This window comes from Lampetra fluviatilis, chromosome 4, assembly GCF_964198595.1.
Source record: "Lampetra fluviatilis chromosome 4, kcLamFluv1.1, whole genome shotgun sequence".
Taxonomy (NCBI): domain Eukaryota; kingdom Metazoa; phylum Chordata; class Hyperoartia; order Petromyzontiformes; family Petromyzontidae; genus Lampetra; species Lampetra fluviatilis.
In genome coordinates, this window is record NC_136278.1 from 2,137,623 (window position 1) to 2,158,591 (window position 20,969).

Sequence of the window (20,969 nt, forward strand, 5' to 3'; positions counted from 1 at the left end):
AATGTAGATTTCAAAGTACATAGCTCCAGTAACTTGCTCATATCGGAAGGAAGAGCGTTCCAGACGGCCGCAAAAGCGCGTCTGAAAGCGCTCGACAGCTAAGAGCTAGAGCTTAGGCTAAGGTCAGGGCTGGGGTCAGCATTAGTGTTAAGGTCAAGTCTTTAACTCGAGGGAGCATAGGGTCAGGGACACATTCGGGTACACGGTGCTGGTCAGAGGCGATGGTGGCGTGGGGGCAATGACGTGGTGGGCGAGTGACGTGCCTTCCAAGCCTCCGCCAGCGCGCCGCGCGCCAGCGTGGCGGCGACGCGCATCAGCGCCTCGTCTTTGCCGTAGCAGAGGTAGCTGTGCGTGAACACCGCGTGGTCGTAGCCGTACAGGCGGAAGCGCTGCGTGCCGCTCAGCGCCCCGCCCGCGGGCACGAACGCGATCTGCGTGGACGCCCCGCCCAGGTCGAGGGCCCCCACCGTCTTGGCTCCCCTCGGACGCACCCAGGACAGCCAGTCTCTCTGTTTGGGTTGGGAGGGGGGCACCCAAAGCGACGTACCGTCGGTCAATATTTACAATCGCTCACTCGCCACTTAGCGCATTTCAAACGCATTTAATAAACTAAACTTTATTATTTTACCAGGTAAGGCCCACTGAGCTATGTAGCTATTTTTCAGAAGCGACCTGGCTATCACAAATGATAGCCCAACGAAGCGGCTTATCATCATGTGGAAGTTTCTCAATGTGGAGGGAAAAACCGGAGGACCCGGAGAAAAATCCACGAGACCACGGGGAGAACATTCAACCTCCGAATGTACAGGCGTCAGCGTCGGGATTGAACCCACGACCTTCTGTATACTGGGCGAGGTAGTTAACATCTCGCCAACGTAGCGCCCTACAATCGGGGAAACATTTCTGGAAGCAACTATTGGCGTGGGTGCTCGCGGTTTTGTGCTGTGTAGCTCTCCGATAGCGGCACGACCTGCAAATGCATCGGAAGGCTATTACTATGGAGGCAGTCGTGTGGCCCTTTCACGTGCACCTCTGTGCCAACTCGACTCGTGTTGACGTAGCTAAATCAACACCGAAAGCAATCGGCCACCTCTTGGAGGAAAACGCTTAGTTCAACACTGTACCGTCGTCGGCATCACCACTTCACGTGCCGATTACGTTCCACGCATTTACTGCTCATGTTAATAGACTCACCGCTTAAAGAAGATAACGGCCCTTCGTTTATACACTTTGTTAGATTAATGTGTCCCCCACACCATGTTGGGGTCACCGGGGATTGTGTGGCTGTACTTCACCACGCCGGTCAGCCAGCGCACCTTGGTGGAGGGAAGGCCACCGGGACTGTTTTTTTTACTTCGCTCAATAAAAGTAAATCATTGGCTGCGGGAGGAGGAAATCAAATTTGGGTCAGCGGGTTCACAGTGCGGCGCGCCAACCACTGCACCGCCACGCAGCGGTGAGGGCTGGGGGTGGAGGAAGAGGCCAGCGCTGGTCACCTGGAGGAAGTTGCCCTGCAGGTAGTTGATGGTGACCCAGCCAAAGGCACCCTCCTCCTGTCCGGTGAGGATGCGAGCGCTGCAGAAGAGGAACGGCGTTGCCCGCAGGGCGGTCTTCACTGACTCCATCACCCGCTCCGCGGCCTCGGGGTTCTGCTTGCTGGAGCCACGTGTCGTGCAGACGCAGACAACAGAGACAAAGATGCCCCCTTGTAGCCTCAACAGATTGTTGGGGCAAGTGCTGTTAGCGAGTAGCACCTATGAAGGCCGGCACGGCACACAACGGGAGTGGGTGGCCAGCACCACGTCCGACCACCTTTGTCTCCCTATTGGAAATGTTTACACATCGCTCCAGGTACTCATTTGAGGCTGAGTCGACCTAGAGGAGGCCCAGGACCAGTTCAGCACGTACGCGCGTACACACACACACGCACAAAGCTCAGAGATACCCCACGTTAGATGTGGGTTGACAGTTTTTTTATTAATCCGAAAAGATGCAAACACCAGGCCAAGATGTGAAATTTTGAGTGATCAATTATTTCGGATTAATAATAATACAAACTGTCGGGGCAGGTCGCTGCTTGTTGCTATTTCAGCATCAGCCATGGTCTATCCACTGCTGGACGAAGGCGTCCCCCTTCCAAGCTGTCGCCCCACATCTCTCAACGGCCTTGCAATTCGATTGCATTACCCGACTTGCACACTAGGTGGTATGCCATGTTCTTCTCCACAGTCGCACGTGTAATGCGATTTATCTTTAGGGAGCATTCACATTCCCTTCCCCGGGATTGCCTGCGACCCCCCCCCCCTATCAACCAGGCCATGTTGGGTACATCTCGGGAGCCTGTCGGATATTCGCGTGCGGTTGTTTTGTTGTTGTTGTTGTCTCCCAACGTTTCTGCACCAGGCCTTTGTTCTTGTGTTAATAAAAACATTAAAAATATATAAAACATTCACATTCAATCATAGCTCCTATGATCACTGTTACATTACTTTTATAGCTTTATTTTTTTTTTATTTCAAAAACGTTTTGGTTGAGCCATATTTGTTTGTTGTAGTACAGAGTTAGACTGATAACTTTAATCTAAATTGTCTTATGGTTGTTATTGTTTGACTTGCATCCCACTGGGATTTTTGCACACAGCATTGATATACGGTTCTTTTTCTGGAAGACTTTGCTGTTTTTTCCTGGAGTCACTGAGATGTTTCTTGTTCATGTTTTGCTTGTTGCGGTTGCACCCGATTCAAGAGCCGAATGGCTCACAGGGCTATACCAAATAAATGAAACTGAAACTGAAACATTCACCGATGTGTGTTTGTGTGTGCGACCGACTCAGCTGGCAGCAGGCTGCTGTGAAAACAGGCTTCGGGAAAGGCGAGGAGAAAAGACAGCCACACCCTGTGGTAGACCACGAGGGGGCCACGTACAAAAAAAGCAACAAACGCCTCTTGGAGCTGCTACCACATTCACTTGCAATGGCTGTGGCAAGGAACGCCACTCAAGAATTGTCCCAAGTCATTCTGGGCGCTGCAAACCACACAGTTGACCTCGCAAGGCGCAAAATAAGTGTCTCCCCAGACACACAGGCCTCATAGCAATAGCATAGCAGTGTTTGTATAAAGAGCAGTTAGCGGGAATTTGTTGCTGCAGGCACAACATTCATCCCGATATCTGTGTGGGTTTTTTTTAGTGGGCAACAGGAATCGCACGGCAATTTCATCCCATTGCCCGCAGTGTCTTGGAGAGAAGGAGAAAGCGTGCGGAAAATGCATTTCATTGTTGTTACAAATCCGCGACTGACTGCGTAGATGAGAGGTGGGTGGACTCGTCAAAAGTATGCCAACGTCACAGTCAACATATAACAATCATACGTTTGGGGTGTAGTTTTGAGGGTAATCTTTTATAGCATCGAAAACCCTCTCTACCCGCGAGGGTTACGTGCTTGAAAACGCTCGCGAATGCAGAAACCTTGTTCCAATGGGGAAAAATGGGGAAATATGGCTTATCGATGGACTCCGTCACAGCATTGAGACATACGTGGGAGCAGCAGCGGTTGGCGGAGCATGGCTGTAATCTAGCACTGTGCAGGCGAGGGCTGATGGATCACACATATGTTGCAAAACTCCCTGCCTGTATGGAATAGAGCAGTGTTCTCATTGCGAGGCCCCGCGGGCCACTGGAAGCCCCTGGTGGCCTTTAGTGCGGCCCCCCATAATACACAACACGTGACGACAACACCCCCATCATCATCATCGTGCTGCTGTCAAACCCGCACTGGTTTCAAATGTGTGACGGCCCTCACACACCGATGATGTCTTATCGGCCAAAGTGGCTGCCCCCCCTCTCTGAAAACTAGCGAAGCGCCACTGGGACGGAGCGTTTCCCCCTCGCACGCGTGGTGAGTTTGAACCAGCGGCCTGTTCGATCGCACGCCGCTCGCTCTACCCTGCAAAGCCTCGTGGCCGGTTTGAACGGGACGCTCGGACAAATCGGAGGGCCGAACCGACGGCGGAGCGGGGGAAAGAGAAGGCTGCGAGCGTGAAGCCGCAACGGCATCCGCCGAACTAACCGGAGAAGTCGCATGCCGGCCGTGGCGCCCAAGGAGATGGGCGTCTCGTGGTGCCTCTCCGGCGGGACGAGTTTCGTGGCGTTGAAGAGACTCGGCACCAGGGACTGCCCGGCCATCTCCGGGTTATCCTTGTAGCTCGATATGCCGCCTCCTGCAGCGAGCAAAGAACCGCACGAGCACGCACGCACAGCATCAGGTGCTGCAGCGCGGAGAACTCCACTCATATCGATGGATCGTAATCGACGGCTCAATGCATCGTTACGAACCCGTGTCTTACACGCGCACAGCCCATTTTGTCCGCATGGCGGGTCGTGGGAGATATTGTGAGTGTGCTTCACTCAGCTGGTCAGTGCGGCTTAACCGAAGGCAGGGAGCACAGATGTTGGAGCATAGTACAGCGCAACAATTGATTTTGTCGCACTGCCCAAGCGTAGCCCCGCGGCGATTCGGCAGCAAAATCCGTGTGGTTTACATTCTGTCATCAAATATCTCTTGATCGTGGGCGTGTAGACCTTGGTCTCATGGTCGCGTGTTGCTGAAGGTCAGCGGAAAGGCAACGCATCTACATATATTATCTACGTTTCACATGCTGCATTATCGGCGTTGCGATGCATCGAGACAGCACGCTATAGGAGGAGGAGGGCGGGTGCATGCAAGTGCTTGCAGAAAGCCACACTTAATTTGAAGTGTCGATGACGTTGGGTGTTGTTGCTTTTAAACCATCTCGTTTGCATTGTTTCCCCGTTTCGTCTCGTGGTGCAGGCTTGTTCACCATCACAGCAGAGCCGTATAACTAAAATGAGCGTCCCATTTGCCGCGACACGCGACAGAAATCGTCTCTCTGTGACGTTCTTACCGCTCCATATTTCTCCCCTGAAGGACGACCACGTGTAAATGACTGGTATTCCATTTCATTTTTGCTGCGTTCACACTCCCATTGCTTGCCCTGAGTGAGGCATTCAATAATTGCGTGTTTTTTTCGTTTCAAATATTGTCTGACAGAGGAACGGTACCATCAATCTTCGGCTTAACATCTCCGGCTCCTTCTATATCTCCTCCCCCCTCGCCCCAACAAATCTTTTTGGGCGTTTCAGACAATCCGCGCCATTTGTTTTTTCTCGCCGTTCCCTTCCCGCACCAATTGCACCATAACGCCACCGTGACTTGTGGTTCACACGGAGGTCACGTTGCCGACGGTCGCGCGTGCACTGTATGCCTGCACGTACACAGGAGAGCGTGTCACGCGCCGTTGCTGCTGCTGCGTTGTGTGCGCGTGTTGCAATGCTGCTGGCAAAGCGAGTCACGGGGAGGACCTTCCTCCCCTCGTGTCTTCCATCCCCCCCCCTGTCCCCCGTTGTAAAGGGTTGGCCCAGTCTGCGTCCGTGCCAAGTTCACCATCTCATTTGCATTTCTCTTTCCTCGCTCTGCAGCCTTCTCTTTCGCCGTAGGAGCCTGCATCTAGCGTCGCAGTTAGAATCGTGATATTTATATCTCCTGGAGAAATCCGGTGAGCTGCGAAGCTTTTTTTCACAGATGTCCAGTGGGGGGAGGGGAGGGGGGTTACAAACGTACAACAACAAACAATACAAAACAATCGATAGGAGTGCCAAGTATAAGAAAAGTAAGCAAATCACTGAAAAGAGATTCATGTTATAAAACTAGACTCTTTATTTTACCAGGTAAGGACCCCTGAGCTAGTAGTCTTTGTTTTCAGAAGGGACATCGCCACAAATGATTGCGCAACGAAGTGGCTTATCACGTGGACGTTTACAGCAACCAAATACTCTAAACATAAGCCCCCCACCCCCCTCGCCATTTGTATAAAACGTGCATTATGCGTAAACAATTCTCAAACGTGAAATGTTACGCGTGCATCGTTGCTACGGCAATATACATTTTTCCTTTCTGATTCATCGCACTGTTGGACTCGTTCCGCTGTACGTCCCCCGGGCAGTCTTGGACTGGGCCATCTGGGAACGAGGAATTTGCCCCCTAATTCTAGTTGTGGAGTTGGGCCATTGCAGTCAGTACACACGTGGGTCCAAATTAAACATTCACTTCAATCGGCCAGCGAAAGATTTACGCCGACTCCAGCCCCTGGATGGCTCGCGTCCAGAATCGACTCGGCGAACTAAAGCCCCAATTTCCCCAGTGGTCCGTTCCCACCCCACGGCGAGGCACCAGCAAGGCTTCAATAAAACCTTGGAAACACTCTGCCAAACATAAACACGAAAGCAGGTGGAGGCCTGGAGAGAGAGAGGTGAAAGGTTAGGTGGGTTACTTTTGCTGAAAACGTTTTGGTTGTTTCTTTCTTTTTCTCATTCGGTAGCCAGGTTCAGATACCTGCTTAATGTCGGCCAGGCACAAGCAACACTGCAGGTCACGTTTGTAGCCCACCTGCTTCTCACCTTCACGGTGCACGGTCGCATTCCTTTGCCCGAGCCCTTTCACCGCAGAGCCGAGGTTATCCACCAATTCAAACAATTTCATTCGTCCGTCGCGCATCGTCAGCGAAGAGATCGCCGTCGGTGCCAAACGAGTGACCTCTTTGCGACGGCGTTCGCATAAACTTGCTCTTGCTGCCGTACACCGGCATCTCGAGCGATGTATTTGATCATCGGATCACGAGGCGGGGGCGGCGATCATGAGGGCGGCACCATTCTTTTGAGCGTCCACCACTTCGAACGTCGATCCCCAACTGAAGTGAGCGCAATTTGCCGGAGTTTGCGCATCAAGACGGGGCGACGTGTCCACAAAGGGTCACAGCCGTCTCCCTCGAACTAAAGCTCTCGATCGCTAGGAGACCGGTCGCAGATGCAACGGTGACATTTCTGACTTAATCAAACCATCGGATGCCAAGTATATAATTTCCCAGCGCTGATACTGAATATCAGGAGGCCGCCTGCAATCCAGCAAACAGGTCGATTATACATTTCAGCATCAAACAATGCTCGACAATGAAGCACTGACGATACTTCAACTGATAAGTGTGTGCTTTTGCACAGTGATGGAGACGTTTTCTAAGAACGAACACGTGTCATGGATCAAACGTTCTGCCTAAGGGGCTATGGTACCACATGTGAACTACCGATCATCAATCTCCCTTCTATCGCGCTCATGCTCCCATTGCTTGCTATGAAGCCTTCGGTGATTTGTGTTGTTCTCTGGAATCTCTTTTCTCATTATTTTTCAGCACGGCTTTACAGCGTTATGTGTATTCTATATTTTCTTTCGCGATTTTATCCGTGTTTTTATTTCTCTCGTGTTCATCGTGTGTATTTGTGGCTTGACATAAAACCTGTTGTTTTTAGTTTCAATCTAAGTGCACAGTCCATTACTTTGCCAGTGATGTGATCATTTAACGTGGCAACATCCATTTCCACACGTTGCTTCTCTATTAATTTTAATCTGTTGCTTAGTTTAACTCTGCTACGTCCTGATCTAGCTGCTTCCAGTTCACGATCTTGTTTTCACCTTTAATAAGCGTTGCCCTCTCTTTGGCTGTGTGTATATATAAGGCAATTGTTGAAGGCGGATCTGTGATGGACTATTTTGATATCTATCGGGGCGAGTGAGAGCAGGTTAGAGCGCTTTTGCAAAAGCGAACTCGGCCGTGAAAAAAGACAAAAAATAACGTTTTCAAACACTGCACATCATCTGCCAAAATACGGATCTGAAACACGCACACCGGCAGGGAACATGGAACAAAAGCCGAACGCTGTGCAAAGAATGCTGGGGCACGCTCGAAATGGAAATGAGAGACACACTGATAATAGAACAAACACAAAGCAGAGACATCACTTTGACTTAAACGGCTGGTAGGGCTTCGGCGGTCAAACGTCGTTGTAAAGATATGTTGGGCAACGGATGATGGCCAACAGATGATGGCCGATGGATGATGCCGATGATTAGAGACACGCCGGAGAGTGTACGACCACTGCGGAGGTTGAGCGATAAGAATCGGCTCATGTTGGGGGAGGCTCGATGGATTGTTGCATTACAGGACGGTGAAGAGTTAGGAAGGTCTGAATGCAGCAGTGGACAAAGCGTGGCTGGTGATGATGAATGAAATGGCTTCAGGTCACGAGAGGCACTCCTATTCACTATCATAACAATACAACTGATTCTGGAAAGGAACAGTAACCCTGAATCGTGACAATCAAATAGTCAGGAGTTGAGGGGGAGTATTGGAACTGCATTTGTTGGCCACCCCATATAACTGCATTGGCTATTCCAGCAGCATTAAGGCCAACCAGCGAATCTAGGTAATATAATGAGAGCTAAGTAAATGCATCTTGCTTACAGCAACCATATTATTATTAACAAAGTGTTTTATCACTACGCCCGCATAAAAGCAATTGACTCAAGCCCACAATATTACTTATGACATGGTCATGTTAAGCGTGAGCGTTTATTGTCAATGGAATACAACTCAGTGCGAAAGACATCATTACCTTGAATTGTAAGCGAGTCCAAAATTAAGAATACATTTATCTGATCGATGCACACTGCTCATCACCTTAAAATAGCTTTAAACACGCAAAGAGATACTCAAACGACTTGAACGGTGTTAATGATGGGGTTAAAACATAACTCGTACACTTAAACGCCGCTGTAACGACTTTGAAAAGCATGTGGGGGGATATTTTTTCTCCACTCAGAGAAATGCACAGAAAACGGTTGGCTGCGGTATTAAATAAACACATTAAACAAACAATTACAGATATTCATGCACGAATGTCCACAGGTTAAATGTTACATTCAACAAAATCACATGAATATGTCATGGCGGTGTTGCTTCAAGTTGTTTGGTATAACAGTTAAAAGCGTTGCCATCCGTCAAAGTCTCTTAAGATATTATTAAAAGCAGCAAACTGCTTAAATGGGCTGTCATTGATTTTTTTCGGATCAAACATATCTTGAAATGCGAGGCCCTGCCTTGCTCATGTCTTGACTACGTGTTATTGCAACAGCAGATGTGGAAATAAACAAATAAATAAATGTAATTTTTCGTTAACAGTCTATTACACATCAGGGATAATATATTGCTTATTCAAATTTGAACAGAGCTCTTAGGAAACCAACCATTTCACAATGTGCACAAAGCTTGGCCACAAAACAAGTATAAATATTCCTGCTTTTGAATATTTTTGTATTTTTAACCATTACATTCATCTAGTCGTGCAAAGTGTTTTGGCACAGCAAGCCAATGCTGTTTCGTCAGTGGCGTGTCGCTCGACTGAGCATGTGACGGGCGCACATATACTCTTTTCAGCACAGAGCCAGCGGTGGAAATTCCGCATGAGTATGGCGGTGGACATTAATTTTTTTTATGGGACAACCAATTTTGAATTCCCCGCAAAGTGTCACCGTGGCGAGTCGATCCTAAACCCGGAAGTGAAACTCGCAACCTTCCAGTTACTAGTCGTGCAGTTCGTAAACATTGTATCATTTCGATTTAAAGCTTTCGTGTCTGCAGGGATTCATCTTCTTGGTTCTTTCGGTAAAGTCACGTAGAAGGGGGGAGACAGCGTCCGTCTCCCCGACAGACCTGGTCTTCACCTGAGGACGGCTGCTTGCATTGTGGCCGAAACGTCGTGAGAATTATTTTATTATGTTTTATTTTTATTATTTTATTATTTCCCTTCTAGGTGACTTTACCGAAAGAACCAAGAAGACATTGTATCATTCTTTTTTAAGGCCCTTCGTCAATCCACTGCCGGATGATGGACACCCTATGCCATGTCCATCATGGCAGAGGGTGTCGCTGGTCAGTGTGGGTCGGAGAAGGTGGGTGCTCGGGACCGATGTCCACGTCGCTCGCCACCGATGTGAGCCGTGGCTGCTGGGAATCGAACTCAGGTGGTTGTGGGGTCCGTCACGCAGCGTCTGAGGTTTCTCTCAAAAAGGGCAAAAGTACGACGCGGGGATTGCCTGCCGTGTTACAGGCGGTGCCGCGAGCGCGGATATTTAAAGAAATAACTGCATGAATAAGTGGCCTTTCTTTGTGGAGTCGTGGCAAATGATTGATGGTCAAGGGGGCACCATCCGGCGCCCAATGTGAACTTTCCATTGCCATGCAACGGTTGGTATTTAGTGGAAAAGTAATGCCTCAGATTCTTGAGCCATGTGTGGGGGTTTTCTTGGCAGAATTTGACAAAAAAATCCATTTGTGAAGGTTATGTTCTTAAAAGGAGAAAGAGAAGCCCAGGACACGAGACGCTCCACTACAAATAAAGTGAGGTATGCATTCCAACATTTTGCAAGGGGACATTTACAATCATCTATTTTTTTTTTATTAATGTCCTACACATTTGCAGAGCGGAGCACTGTGTTCTGAATATTACGTGTGCCACGAACTTACCACCGCAAAAGACTTGTGGTTTGTGAATTTCCTGGCTCTGCAATGTGTAGGACATTAATAAAAAAAATCTCTGATTGGAAATGTCTCCTTGTAAAATGTTGGAATGCATACCTCACTTTTTGGAGTGAAGCGTGAATTTCCAAGCTGCATTTTCAACTGACACCGCTACTCGGAAGCTCAGAGCCGATTTTCAGAAGTCCACAGCGCAAAACTCACGCGCACAGTGAGACACAAAGCCAACACCACGAATGGGGAAAAAAATTGGCTACCAAAATAATATTTGGCTAAAAGTGAGTTCCAGATCTGTCTCCTGATGATGCACTAATTATTCGATCAACATCGATTCTTACAACACAAGCAATGTATGCTAAAAATCAGCATACAGGAGGAAGTGTGGTTTTGATAACACGTTTCTTCACAAATTGCCAAGAATCGTTATCAGGAAACGTTGTTGGGAATATTTAGCAAACGACACGTGCGAAGTATCACGATTAAAGACTCGTGCTCACAGTGTCTCCTGAATGGCTGCAGGTCTATTCCAAAAAGAACGTCTCCTTGTTTCTGTAAACACCGGAAGCACAAAGCACGCACAAGGAGACATTTGGTCTACAAACATCTTTTAATTTTACTGCGTTGGTTTTCGCCGGTTAATTCAGTTTCTGAAAAAGCTCCCATCATGCATACTGCGGTGGTGAGATGTTGCCTGATATGCAGGTCGTGGCATCTATCCTGATGCCTGAATATTTGTAGTTTGCGTGTTCTCTGTCTCCCTGTGGTCGCGTGGATTTTTCTCTGGGTTCCTCCAGTTTTTCCCTCCACATTTAGAAACAACATGCCTTTAGATTATTTGACTGCGACTGTAAATTCCCACGTGTGATGATGATGATGATGATAAGCCGCTTCGTTGAACTATCATGTGTGGTCACGTCGCCGCTGAAAAAGAGCTAATACCTCACACAGTGGGCTTTAGCTGGTAAAATAAAATAGTTTAGGTCACGTAAAATAGTTTAGTCAACTAAAATAATTTAGCCCAACAAAGCAAGCGCACATCGGAGAGTTGTATAAAAAAACATTCTCGAAACACATTTCCTCGTTTGTGTCGTGCGCTTAAGAATTGACATTAAAATCTTTTGCCTAAACTCATTATTCAATGACATAATACGGCCCCCTCCATCCATGAGAGGCCACTGTAATGTGCAGCAGAATCTCAAACGTTGATTGATGATTAATTGAACGAAGGGAGGACAGGGGAGCGAGGCGGGGGGGGGTCCGGGCGGGATCATCACACCACCTACTTGCCATTTTTTTTTTTACGAGCGAAAAATGTGGAGCAACAGCTCTGTGCTTATCCGAGCAGAAAACCTTGCCTGCGTGTTTAAATTTCGGAAAGTTCACGGTCCACATTTGGTCATTCATTTGCATGTGCATTTCTTCACGTACGGATGCCAAGACTTATTTTTTTTCTTAATTTATAAAATTTTGCGTGGCCTCCGCTTTTCTCACCTTCCAAGGCAGCGACGTCGGGGGAGTTTGGCTTTTGTTGAAAGGACATCGCCCACAGGGGACGGCATTGACGAAGGTCGAAATAAAAAACAAACGTCTAATGCCGCTGCGTGGTTTAAACGTACACCCATGAATGTCAACTTGGGTTACGCGCTGTTTGAAGGCTGCGTAGATCGCGACGGCAGGCATGGGATCTAATCACGCGTCACGTCACACCCAACGGAACAGGGAGGAATAGGGCTATTGACAGACCAACATAGGTACAGCAGTTAACTGCATGAGCTGGAAAGCACACAATACGTGGTACATTTGCAGTACAACTGTGCAAACATGCTGTCAGTGCCTGGTCATCGCTTTAAAAAGGGACTTCTTCCTGCCTGATGCCTGTGTATTATGGCTTCATGAATGTGGTCACACTGTGCACCTTATTGCCTTTTTATAGCATCACGTCAACAGCAGTGACTAAGACATTGGTCACAAGATTTCTGGAGCGGGGGGGGGAGGAATAAAAGCCACGCGAGAGCAAAGAACGCCGAGGAGTGACGCAACAAGCAGAGCGAGAAAGTGCTGAGAAATGTCAAAATGTGGTCAGATAACAACCAGGGGGGGGGGGGGTAGAGGGGAACGGAGGATGGTGGGTGGAGGTTAATTTAGTAGACGCACCCCTGGCTGAGGCTTGTAGAAGTGGTGTCAAACAAACAGGTGCTCAGGGAACCACGCCAGATTCTCAGCGAGCACCACGGTGTGGTACAGATGGAGCCAGACCAGGGGGCCGCTCTGCGACGTTATTCGTCAACGGCCACCGGGTCTCGTATTTCACGTGCATTGAAACACTGAACTATTGACCGAATTAAGACAAAACAAAAACGTGGCTCTTCTCCTTGTCGCTTTGGTTGCTGACCGCTGAGCCAGATGGACCGTTTTGTCCAAAAGTGCATGGGGACACATGGACACGACCCGACATCCCTACCGCACCCGCACCCCCCTCTCCCCCTTACCCGCGTCCCCCTTGACAGCACGTTGCCAAACCTGAACTAGGCACATTTTACGAGCAGGACACCGTGTTAATATATCACGTTCACTTTGTCAAGCCTGGGGCTAGGGTTTTGCGTTTAGCCATCACAATACGCTTCACAGGCACGCACAGATTCACCCTGTCCTCACGGGCTAGCGAATGAGTATCAGGACTGGTTGAGACATCGCTTGGTTGAGTTGAGTTGACCTTTGTGTCTATGTGTGTGTCTCTCTGTGTGTCTCTGTGTGTGTGTGTGTCTCTCTCTGCTTGTGTGTCTGTCTTTGTGTCTTCGTGTCTGTGTTTTGTCTCTCTCTCTCTCAAATGTAGCAATCTTTGGAAGAACGTAATCAACCAGGAAGGGTGTTGGCTGTTGTGTTAGCCGACTCTCTGTGTTGTATTGCATTATATTTATAAGTTTACTCGGTTTGTTTTCTCATTCATTCTTACCTGATGATGGTTGCTTGTGTTGCAATCGAAACGTCGTATTCTATTATTTAATTTATTTTCTTTCTACGTGACTTTACCGAAAGAACCAAAGAGTAATTCCTGCAGTCACGGAAGCTTCAAATCAAGTTTGAGACCTGGGACAGTACCAGACATCCCTTGCGACTGCTCTGAACCATGACATGGGAATCAAAACCAGGTTGCCGGGTTCATACCATTGTGCACCAAATCACAACGCCGCTCCTCCTTGATAATTTTACATTCAGAATATATTTTTTAACACAATCCTGTTCAGCCGAAATCCAGGGCCCATGTGTAATGGAAACGGAGCGCTGCCTGGTGCTCAAAAGTATTTTCCCCATCCCAATAGTTTTATCACGGTCTGTTAAACTCGTGTCACACATCCCCCCCCTCCCCCCCAAAAAAAAAACTGAATAAGGAACATCTAGTCCCAGTGGGTCAAAGAGTCAAAGTGAAGAATTCTTTTTGGAGACTTTTCTTTTGCGTCATGCCAAAAAAATGCACAGGCGACCTCACTGTTCTACCAAGTTCCTTTCTTTTTGTGAAAACATTGAAAAGAAGGGAGGGACTGTGATATGAACCCCGCTGCATTGCGAGTCCCGGAGCGCCGTGCCATCTGCAACGACAGTGGCCTTTGATTGTGCCACGGTTCATCGACCCTGTCGAACAGGGTACTCAACTCTTGGGTGACCTCGCAGAAACGCTGAATGTACGTCAACTTCAAAATCGGTCGTTCCGTATTTGGATGCCCATGCAAGTGGCAGGGCCAACCGGATGTTACAACGCGAACGAACACAACGGTTCACGATCCTTCGGTTGGCATCTTTAAGAGGGGCCCCGCTCGCTCGTGCGAACCCCGAATGACCTCCACAGCTCACCGCATGCCGTTTCCGACGTCCCATGTATGCAAAGTTGAGTTGACCGCAAAATTAGGCTGTAAAAAAAATCTTTCAATGGATCTTAATCTAAATATTTTTTTAAAATGCTGGACAAGCAAAAAAACATGGCAGGAATGAAAGCTTAATAATTTTTAAGGAGGCCGGGAGTGGGTTTGGGACACATCTCAATTTGTATTTATCTTTGAACTATCCAACGGTTTCCTGCGAACCTTACAAAACAAATACTCTTCAGTCGCCAAAAGGAAAATGAAATTCCCCAAATAAAAAATACCCTTTTCCCATTCTCGAAAGACCATGTGTGTGACAGAGAGAATGCTAAAGAAGGATATTTTTAATGGCTGGTATATTTTTACCGCACTAAAATAAAATGCATGAGTTTTATACCATAGCAATCCTCCCATACACCGCAGCTTTCAAGGTCTGTCTTCTCTGTAGCCTCAGAAATAGTTGCGTAACATATTATAAAGCTGTTCTCTGGCACAGGATGATTTCCTGCTAGCTGCAGAGTTCCGAAAGTACAATCTTATCTCGTGACATGACCTCAATGGCACAATTGGAACCAAATTTTGGAAATCAAAACACTCTTAAAAGTGCACTCACCCTCAACGTCGATGTGCGCGACCTGTGTCACCACCCCGGTGTCGTTCTCCTTGTCCGCTGGCCACTGGTACACGAACAGCGATGTGTGGGAAGAACCCGCATCCAGCACCACTCCGTACTGCACACAATGACAAAGATATCCCCCCCCCCCATAGCCTTAACAGACTTTCGGGGCAGGTGCTGTTAGCGAGTGCCTAATGAAGGCCGGCATTGCACACGAGGGGGGTGGGTGGCCAGCGCCACGCCCGCCCGCCCGCCTTTGTCTCCCCGATGGAGACGTTAACACACCGGCGGCACCAGGCACACGAACGACACATGCGTCGGGCCCCGCACGGCCGAGCGGTGGAGCGTTGGCCGCTTGTTGCAGAGCTTCACGGTTCCAAGCCCAGCGGTCGGCCCTGTTGAACACCGTGGGTGCATTTCCAAAATAAAATGCGCGGCATCTGCTGCACAGGAGAGGTCAAATATCCCAGGACGCTATTTTAAAAAAAAAGTAGGCCACGTCTGCCAGCGTCACGGTCCAAACTGTACCTGATTGGGTAAAACCACACGGCAACATCGCCCGCTACGATGAAACTCTGTAATTAAGAGTTTATTTTGGGTTAAATCGCGTAAATATGTGTCGTTGAACCCGCCACCACCCGACACAGCCAATTAGTAAGATTTGTCACGTAAACAGAACGTGCCGATTCGTTACTAGCACAGCACACCGGTGTGTTGGAGAGCAAATCCACAACAACATTTACAATTCGAGTACCGTGACGTTTCGCCGGTAGTAACTATGAAACTACTGCAGGTGATACTCGTCTGTGAAACATCGCGAACACCACATGCAACGACGATTCCGTTTGATTTGTTGAGTCTGCCTCTCCTTCTAGATTTGAAGCTTTCGTGACTGCAAGGATTCATATTCTTAGGTTTTTTCGGTAAAGTCACGTAGGTAAAAAAAATTAAATAAAAATAGAATAAAAATCATTAAAATCATTAATAAAAAAGTTATTTTCATTTTACTTTTATTAATTTTAAATTTTTTTCCTACGTGACTTTACCGAAAAAACCTAAGAATATCTGCCTCTCCTGGCAGCCGAGCATCACGCGAGCGAGCGGTGCGGCAAGTGGCATACAGGCACGGCGGTCACTTTGTCACCTCTCTTGACGATCGTTAGGGATGCAAAGACGCATCCACTCGTCGATTCAATTCTATTCGTACGCTCCCGTTGTACGCATGGAACAGAGCGTGAGAGGATCGAGTGTTTACCAGTCACCAAATTTTAAAACGCGAACGTACATTTCTATGAGATAATATAAATGAGGCAGTGTACAAATGAGATACAACAGTCATCTTCTTGGTTCTTTCGGTAAAGTCACGTAGAAGGGAAATAATAAAATAATAATTCTCACAATTGTATTGTATTTTATTATGTTTTATTTTTTTCCCTTCTACGTGACTTTACCGAAAGAACCAAGAAGATGAATCCCTGCAGTCACGAAAGCTTTAAATCGAAAAAATACAAGAGATTACGCGCGGCAGACAGTCAATATGTACAAATGAAAAAAATGAGCAATCGATTCTTCAATCGAATCGCGATCCAGAAACGTGGCAATACATCTAACTGCTAGGGTGGGAGGGGGTGGGGGGTGAATTGTGACGCGTGTAATGTTCATACGGGTAAACTTTATATATGCCGAGTTGTATCTTCGTATGTATGCTGAACTTCTTCCGCACCGTACGTCGCCAACCGCGCTAATCGGAGGTGCGGGGATTCGGAGGTGCAGAGTTAACCTCGGGTCAGCCCAGGTCACACCAAGGAACGGACTTCGACTGGGAATCCAAATCGGTCCCGCAGGATTCAGGTTACGGCGAAACTACATGTGGCCAATCAATCAAAAACATTTACATTTTTTTCCAATTACAGATTAACATTTGTGTACTACAGTTGTGGAATTACAAAAACAAACATGCCACAAGACTCCTCTAAACAGCGGATCTACTTGTCGGGCAAGGGCCGGCGCGTACGCAGAGGGTTTTGTTTAAAATTATGGACTTAATAACAAAAATATAAACATACACATTTTTTGGCTGACAGTCCTCTGGGAACTTTAACTTATTGCACTTTAATGCAACAGTTCAGCCAGAATGCTTCTTGAGGCTGCAGCACGAGAGCCCAGCAACAATGTGAACACAAAAAACGGGAACAAGAAATCACCACGACAGCAAAAAAACATTCCTCCTCCTCCTCCGTGTGGACGTGGGCGAGGCGCAGATTCCAGCCGCAAGATTACCAACCTCGCACAATGGCACTGGGGGAGTGCGGAAAGGCTAAATGTGTTTTACAAGGAGTACGTTGAATGAAATCATTAGAAACTCGCGAAAATGGAAATAAAACCTCCAGCAGTGCAGACGACAGGGAAGGAAACAGTTTTCGACCGTTGCTTATTTGTCTTGCGAGTGAATTTTAATTTCCAAATTACAGAGTGCAGCCATCCACAGCTTGTAGGCTCTGCTGTCAATTCTTCTTATGGCTCTCCTCTTAGCTGTGGGGGCAGTCGCCGTCCAGCAACAACGGAGGCCAGAGGAGCGAAGCTCACAACAACGAGCGGAGCGCCAGGCGGTTAAATCCAGCAAGGTGGCAACAGTGGGGGGTACAGCTGGTGCATCTACCAATCATCTCAGTAAGCCGACCCATGGCAGCTGGGTCAGTCCCGAGACCTCCTTGTCAGCGAGCCTTCAGCACTTCACGTGGCCTCAAAGTGCACCTGGCCTGGCACAGGCGCCGTGGTGATGTCACCGCCACTTCGTGGTGAATTGCGGGTATTGGGGTGGCCGTGTGAGGAAGTGCCAGAGATTCAGTGACATGCCAGAGAATGCCTCCAAAATAGGAATTAGGGCAGGTCGGAGGAAAGATTTCCAGTGGGGCTGAGCAAAGACTAGTGGCTCATTAGCCAGCAACCTCCCTCTCATTTACATCCACATCGTTTCAGTGCAAGTCTCCCACAACATCTGACCACCAGGGTCAAGTGACACACACTGCTTTTCTCAACTTGTTTGAATCAAAATTGCCATGTTGTTTTGGTCAAACAAGGCAAATCACTGCACTTCAAAGAGGATCTGTTTCTCTTTAACAGCCACTGCTGACGTCACGTGCAGCGATTTAATCATTTACCTCTAATAGCAGCATCCTGATGATAGCTGCTGGAGGGATAGAATGCATCACATTAAGCTGCCTTCAACTTAAAACGTTCTCACCAGCTCCCAAATGCATTTAATCGAAAAAAACTGTACAGGATCTAGACAATTGCTTTAATCAAGTAGGATGTTATTTTATGAGGACACATGTACATTTGCACACATCTTATAAAATATCTCGAAATAACGTTGATTTCACTAGTGACCCCTTCGAGTAGAAGGAGTGTTTGGCGCGGTGGGTAGTGCACTGCACCACGAACCTGGCCACCTGAGCCCGATTCTTGGCCGTGGCTAACATCAGTGGGGAGTGGTACCTGAACCGCTCCCGTCCCCTCTCGCTCACCAAACCCACACCGAGCCATCGTGCTTTCAGATGCGCTTCTGCGGGCGTCTGGAAAGCTCTTCCTTCCGATATTAGGAAGCCACTGGAGCAATGCACTTTAAAACCGTTTTTTTGTGTTCAGTGTGTTGTCATTCCCCCACACCTCCAATTAGCACGATTGGCTACGTACGGTGCGAAAAAAGTTCAACATACAAACATAAATACACCAACCAGAGTAGTGAAGATCAGTCAACAACCCCCAGGACCACCACGATATGGGAAGAACTTCATCCAGAAATGGCTTGAAAAAGTGCTATAATATTCTTGGTTCTTTCGGTAAAGTCACGTAGAAGGGAAATAATAAAATAATAGAAATATAAAACAATTAAAATTCTCACGACGTTTCGACTGGAACACAAAATTTGAAAAAAATTATTTCTTGCTGTGGATTTCACACCTAATGATGATTGCTTGTGTTGCAGTCAAAACGTCGTGAAATTTTTTATTGTTTTATATTTATATTATTTTCTTATTTCCCTTCTACGTGACTTTACCGAAAGAACCAAGAATATGAATCCATGCAGTCACGAAAGCTTTAAATCAAAAGTGCTATCAACTATTATTAATATTTGTATTATTACTTCATTACTATCCAAGCACAAAGGTCAAGTTGGGATGGCGACAGTGAATGTCCAATACTTGAAATATGGTAGTTGGGGGGGTGGGGACAACGATCCATGAGGATGGGAAGAACAGATTGCACCGCGCTGTGAAAGTGGACAGAGCGCTGGCTGTGGGCGGGGAGGCACAGCCACAAGGGAAGACCACCAGAGCAAGAGTTCCACCCTCGTGGGCTCAAGGTGACGGGGAGTAGGGGAGGAGGGGGGGGGGGGGCTGCATGTGCGGTGGTGCAGGGTACCTTGAGCGGAGGGGGGAGCTTCTTGCTCTGCGCCACAGCGATGGAAACAATCGCGGTCACCAGCACGACGAAGAGCGCGAGCCCCAGGGCCTTGAGCAGACATCGCTGCCTCGGCGTCGTCCTGGCCCGCTGCTTGCCTGAACGTGCGGACACAATGGGACAAAGATCCCCCGTGGAGCCTTAACAGACTGTTGGGGAGGAAAGTTCTATTAGCGAGTAGCACCCATGAAGGCCGGCACGGCACACAAGAGGGTGGGTGGCCAACACCACACCCGGCCCGCCTTTGTCTCCCTAGTGGCGATGTTTATACAGCGCACCAGATACTCATTTGAGGCCGAGTCGACCTAGGGGAGGCCCAGGACCGGTTTCAGATCATCGTCTTGGGTCGCCGGGTTCGAAGTGTAGTGCGCTGACCATTGTGCCACCGCTCTCCAATGGGACAAAGACAAAGATCCCCCGTATAGCCTTAACAGACTGTAGGGGCAAGTGCTGTTAGCGAGCACCTATGAAGGCCGTAACGGTACACGAGGGGGTGGGTGGCGAGCACCACGCCCGACCGCCTTTGTCTCCCCAGTGGCGATGTTTACACACCGCACCAGGTACTCATTTCAGGCTGAGTCGACCTAGGGGATGCCCAGGACCGGTTCAGATAATCGTCACTGGTGTTGGCCATGAGCGGGAATCGAACCCGGGTCACCAGGTTCATAGCGCAGCGCGCTAACCGCTACACTACCGCTCCCCCAATGGGACACACACGCGTGCACACGCACACACACACAGAACCAGGTGTTAGCTTTAAAGCCGGTGCGCCAATTCTCGTGGTTGCATTCAAGATTACGTGCATCATCATCATAATAATCATGCCTCGGCAACGATTAATCCGTTGCTCTTGTCATTTCGTTGCTCTGTCATTGTAACCGTTCATTTGCAGCGCTTCTTTAATGGTGCACAAATCAACAGGGCATTGACTACCAAAACCAAATCAAATAACAAGAGCAGTGAAACTGCCCAAGTAATTAAAACGATAAAAATACCGTACATTGCGGGAGTAACTGATAAACTAGCCAGATGTTTGGAAAAACGAAACATTCGAGTCAGATTTGGCACGGTACATAAAAAATACAGAATTTAATATCTGGTACAAAAGATGTATTACCGAATCTATCAACAGAAGGTGTGTACAGGATTAACTGCACGTGTGGTAAATGTTATGTTGGGCAAACAGGACGAATGATCAGCACGAGACTAAAAGAGCATCAGAGAAATATTAAATTCTCCCAAATGCAACTGTCAGCAGTAGCAAAACACGCGTGCCAACAAGGACACTCAATTGATTTTGATAATGTTGAAGTTTTGTTCAAAACTAGCTTCTACTAGCCAAGACTAATTAGAGAATCTTTCGACATTGAAAGCAATCAAAACAACTTTAACCGTTCGGATAGCTACCGTCTTAGTGCTGCATGGAAGCGAATAATGAAATAATACATTATTTAAATGCATGCCTACAAAGGGCAGCGTACTTCAATAAGGATTACCGTTGGCAGGGCTATTTTAATAAACACAATAGACAGGAAGGACAAGTTCAAAGGGCTCGCACAAGGCACATGCATCATGTACGTTGCCTCAGTA

At 47.9% G+C, this 20,969-nt stretch overlaps 1 protein-coding gene across 3 annotated transcripts in view; it reads right to left on the minus strand.

Moving 5' to 3' along the window:
• The window catches only part of LOC144931473 (ectonucleoside triphosphate diphosphohydrolase 8-like), a 51,982-nt gene that overhangs the window by 4,580 nt on the left and 26,433 nt on the right, over window positions 1-20,969 (minus strand). For all 3 annotated transcript variants that reach the window (XM_078855318.1, XM_078855315.1, XM_078855316.1), the window contains 5 exons: window positions 19,341-19,477; window positions 14,913-15,030; window positions 4,067-4,217; window positions 1,497-1,656; window positions 264-509 (listed from right to left, as the gene is read on the minus strand). In XM_078855318.1, the coding sequence (XP_078711444.1) occupies window positions 264-509; window positions 1,497-1,656; window positions 4,067-4,217; window positions 14,913-15,030; window positions 19,341-19,477 (812 nt within the window). The remainder of the gene's footprint in view (window positions 1-263; window positions 510-1,496; window positions 1,657-4,066; window positions 4,218-14,912; window positions 15,031-19,340; window positions 19,478-20,969) is intronic.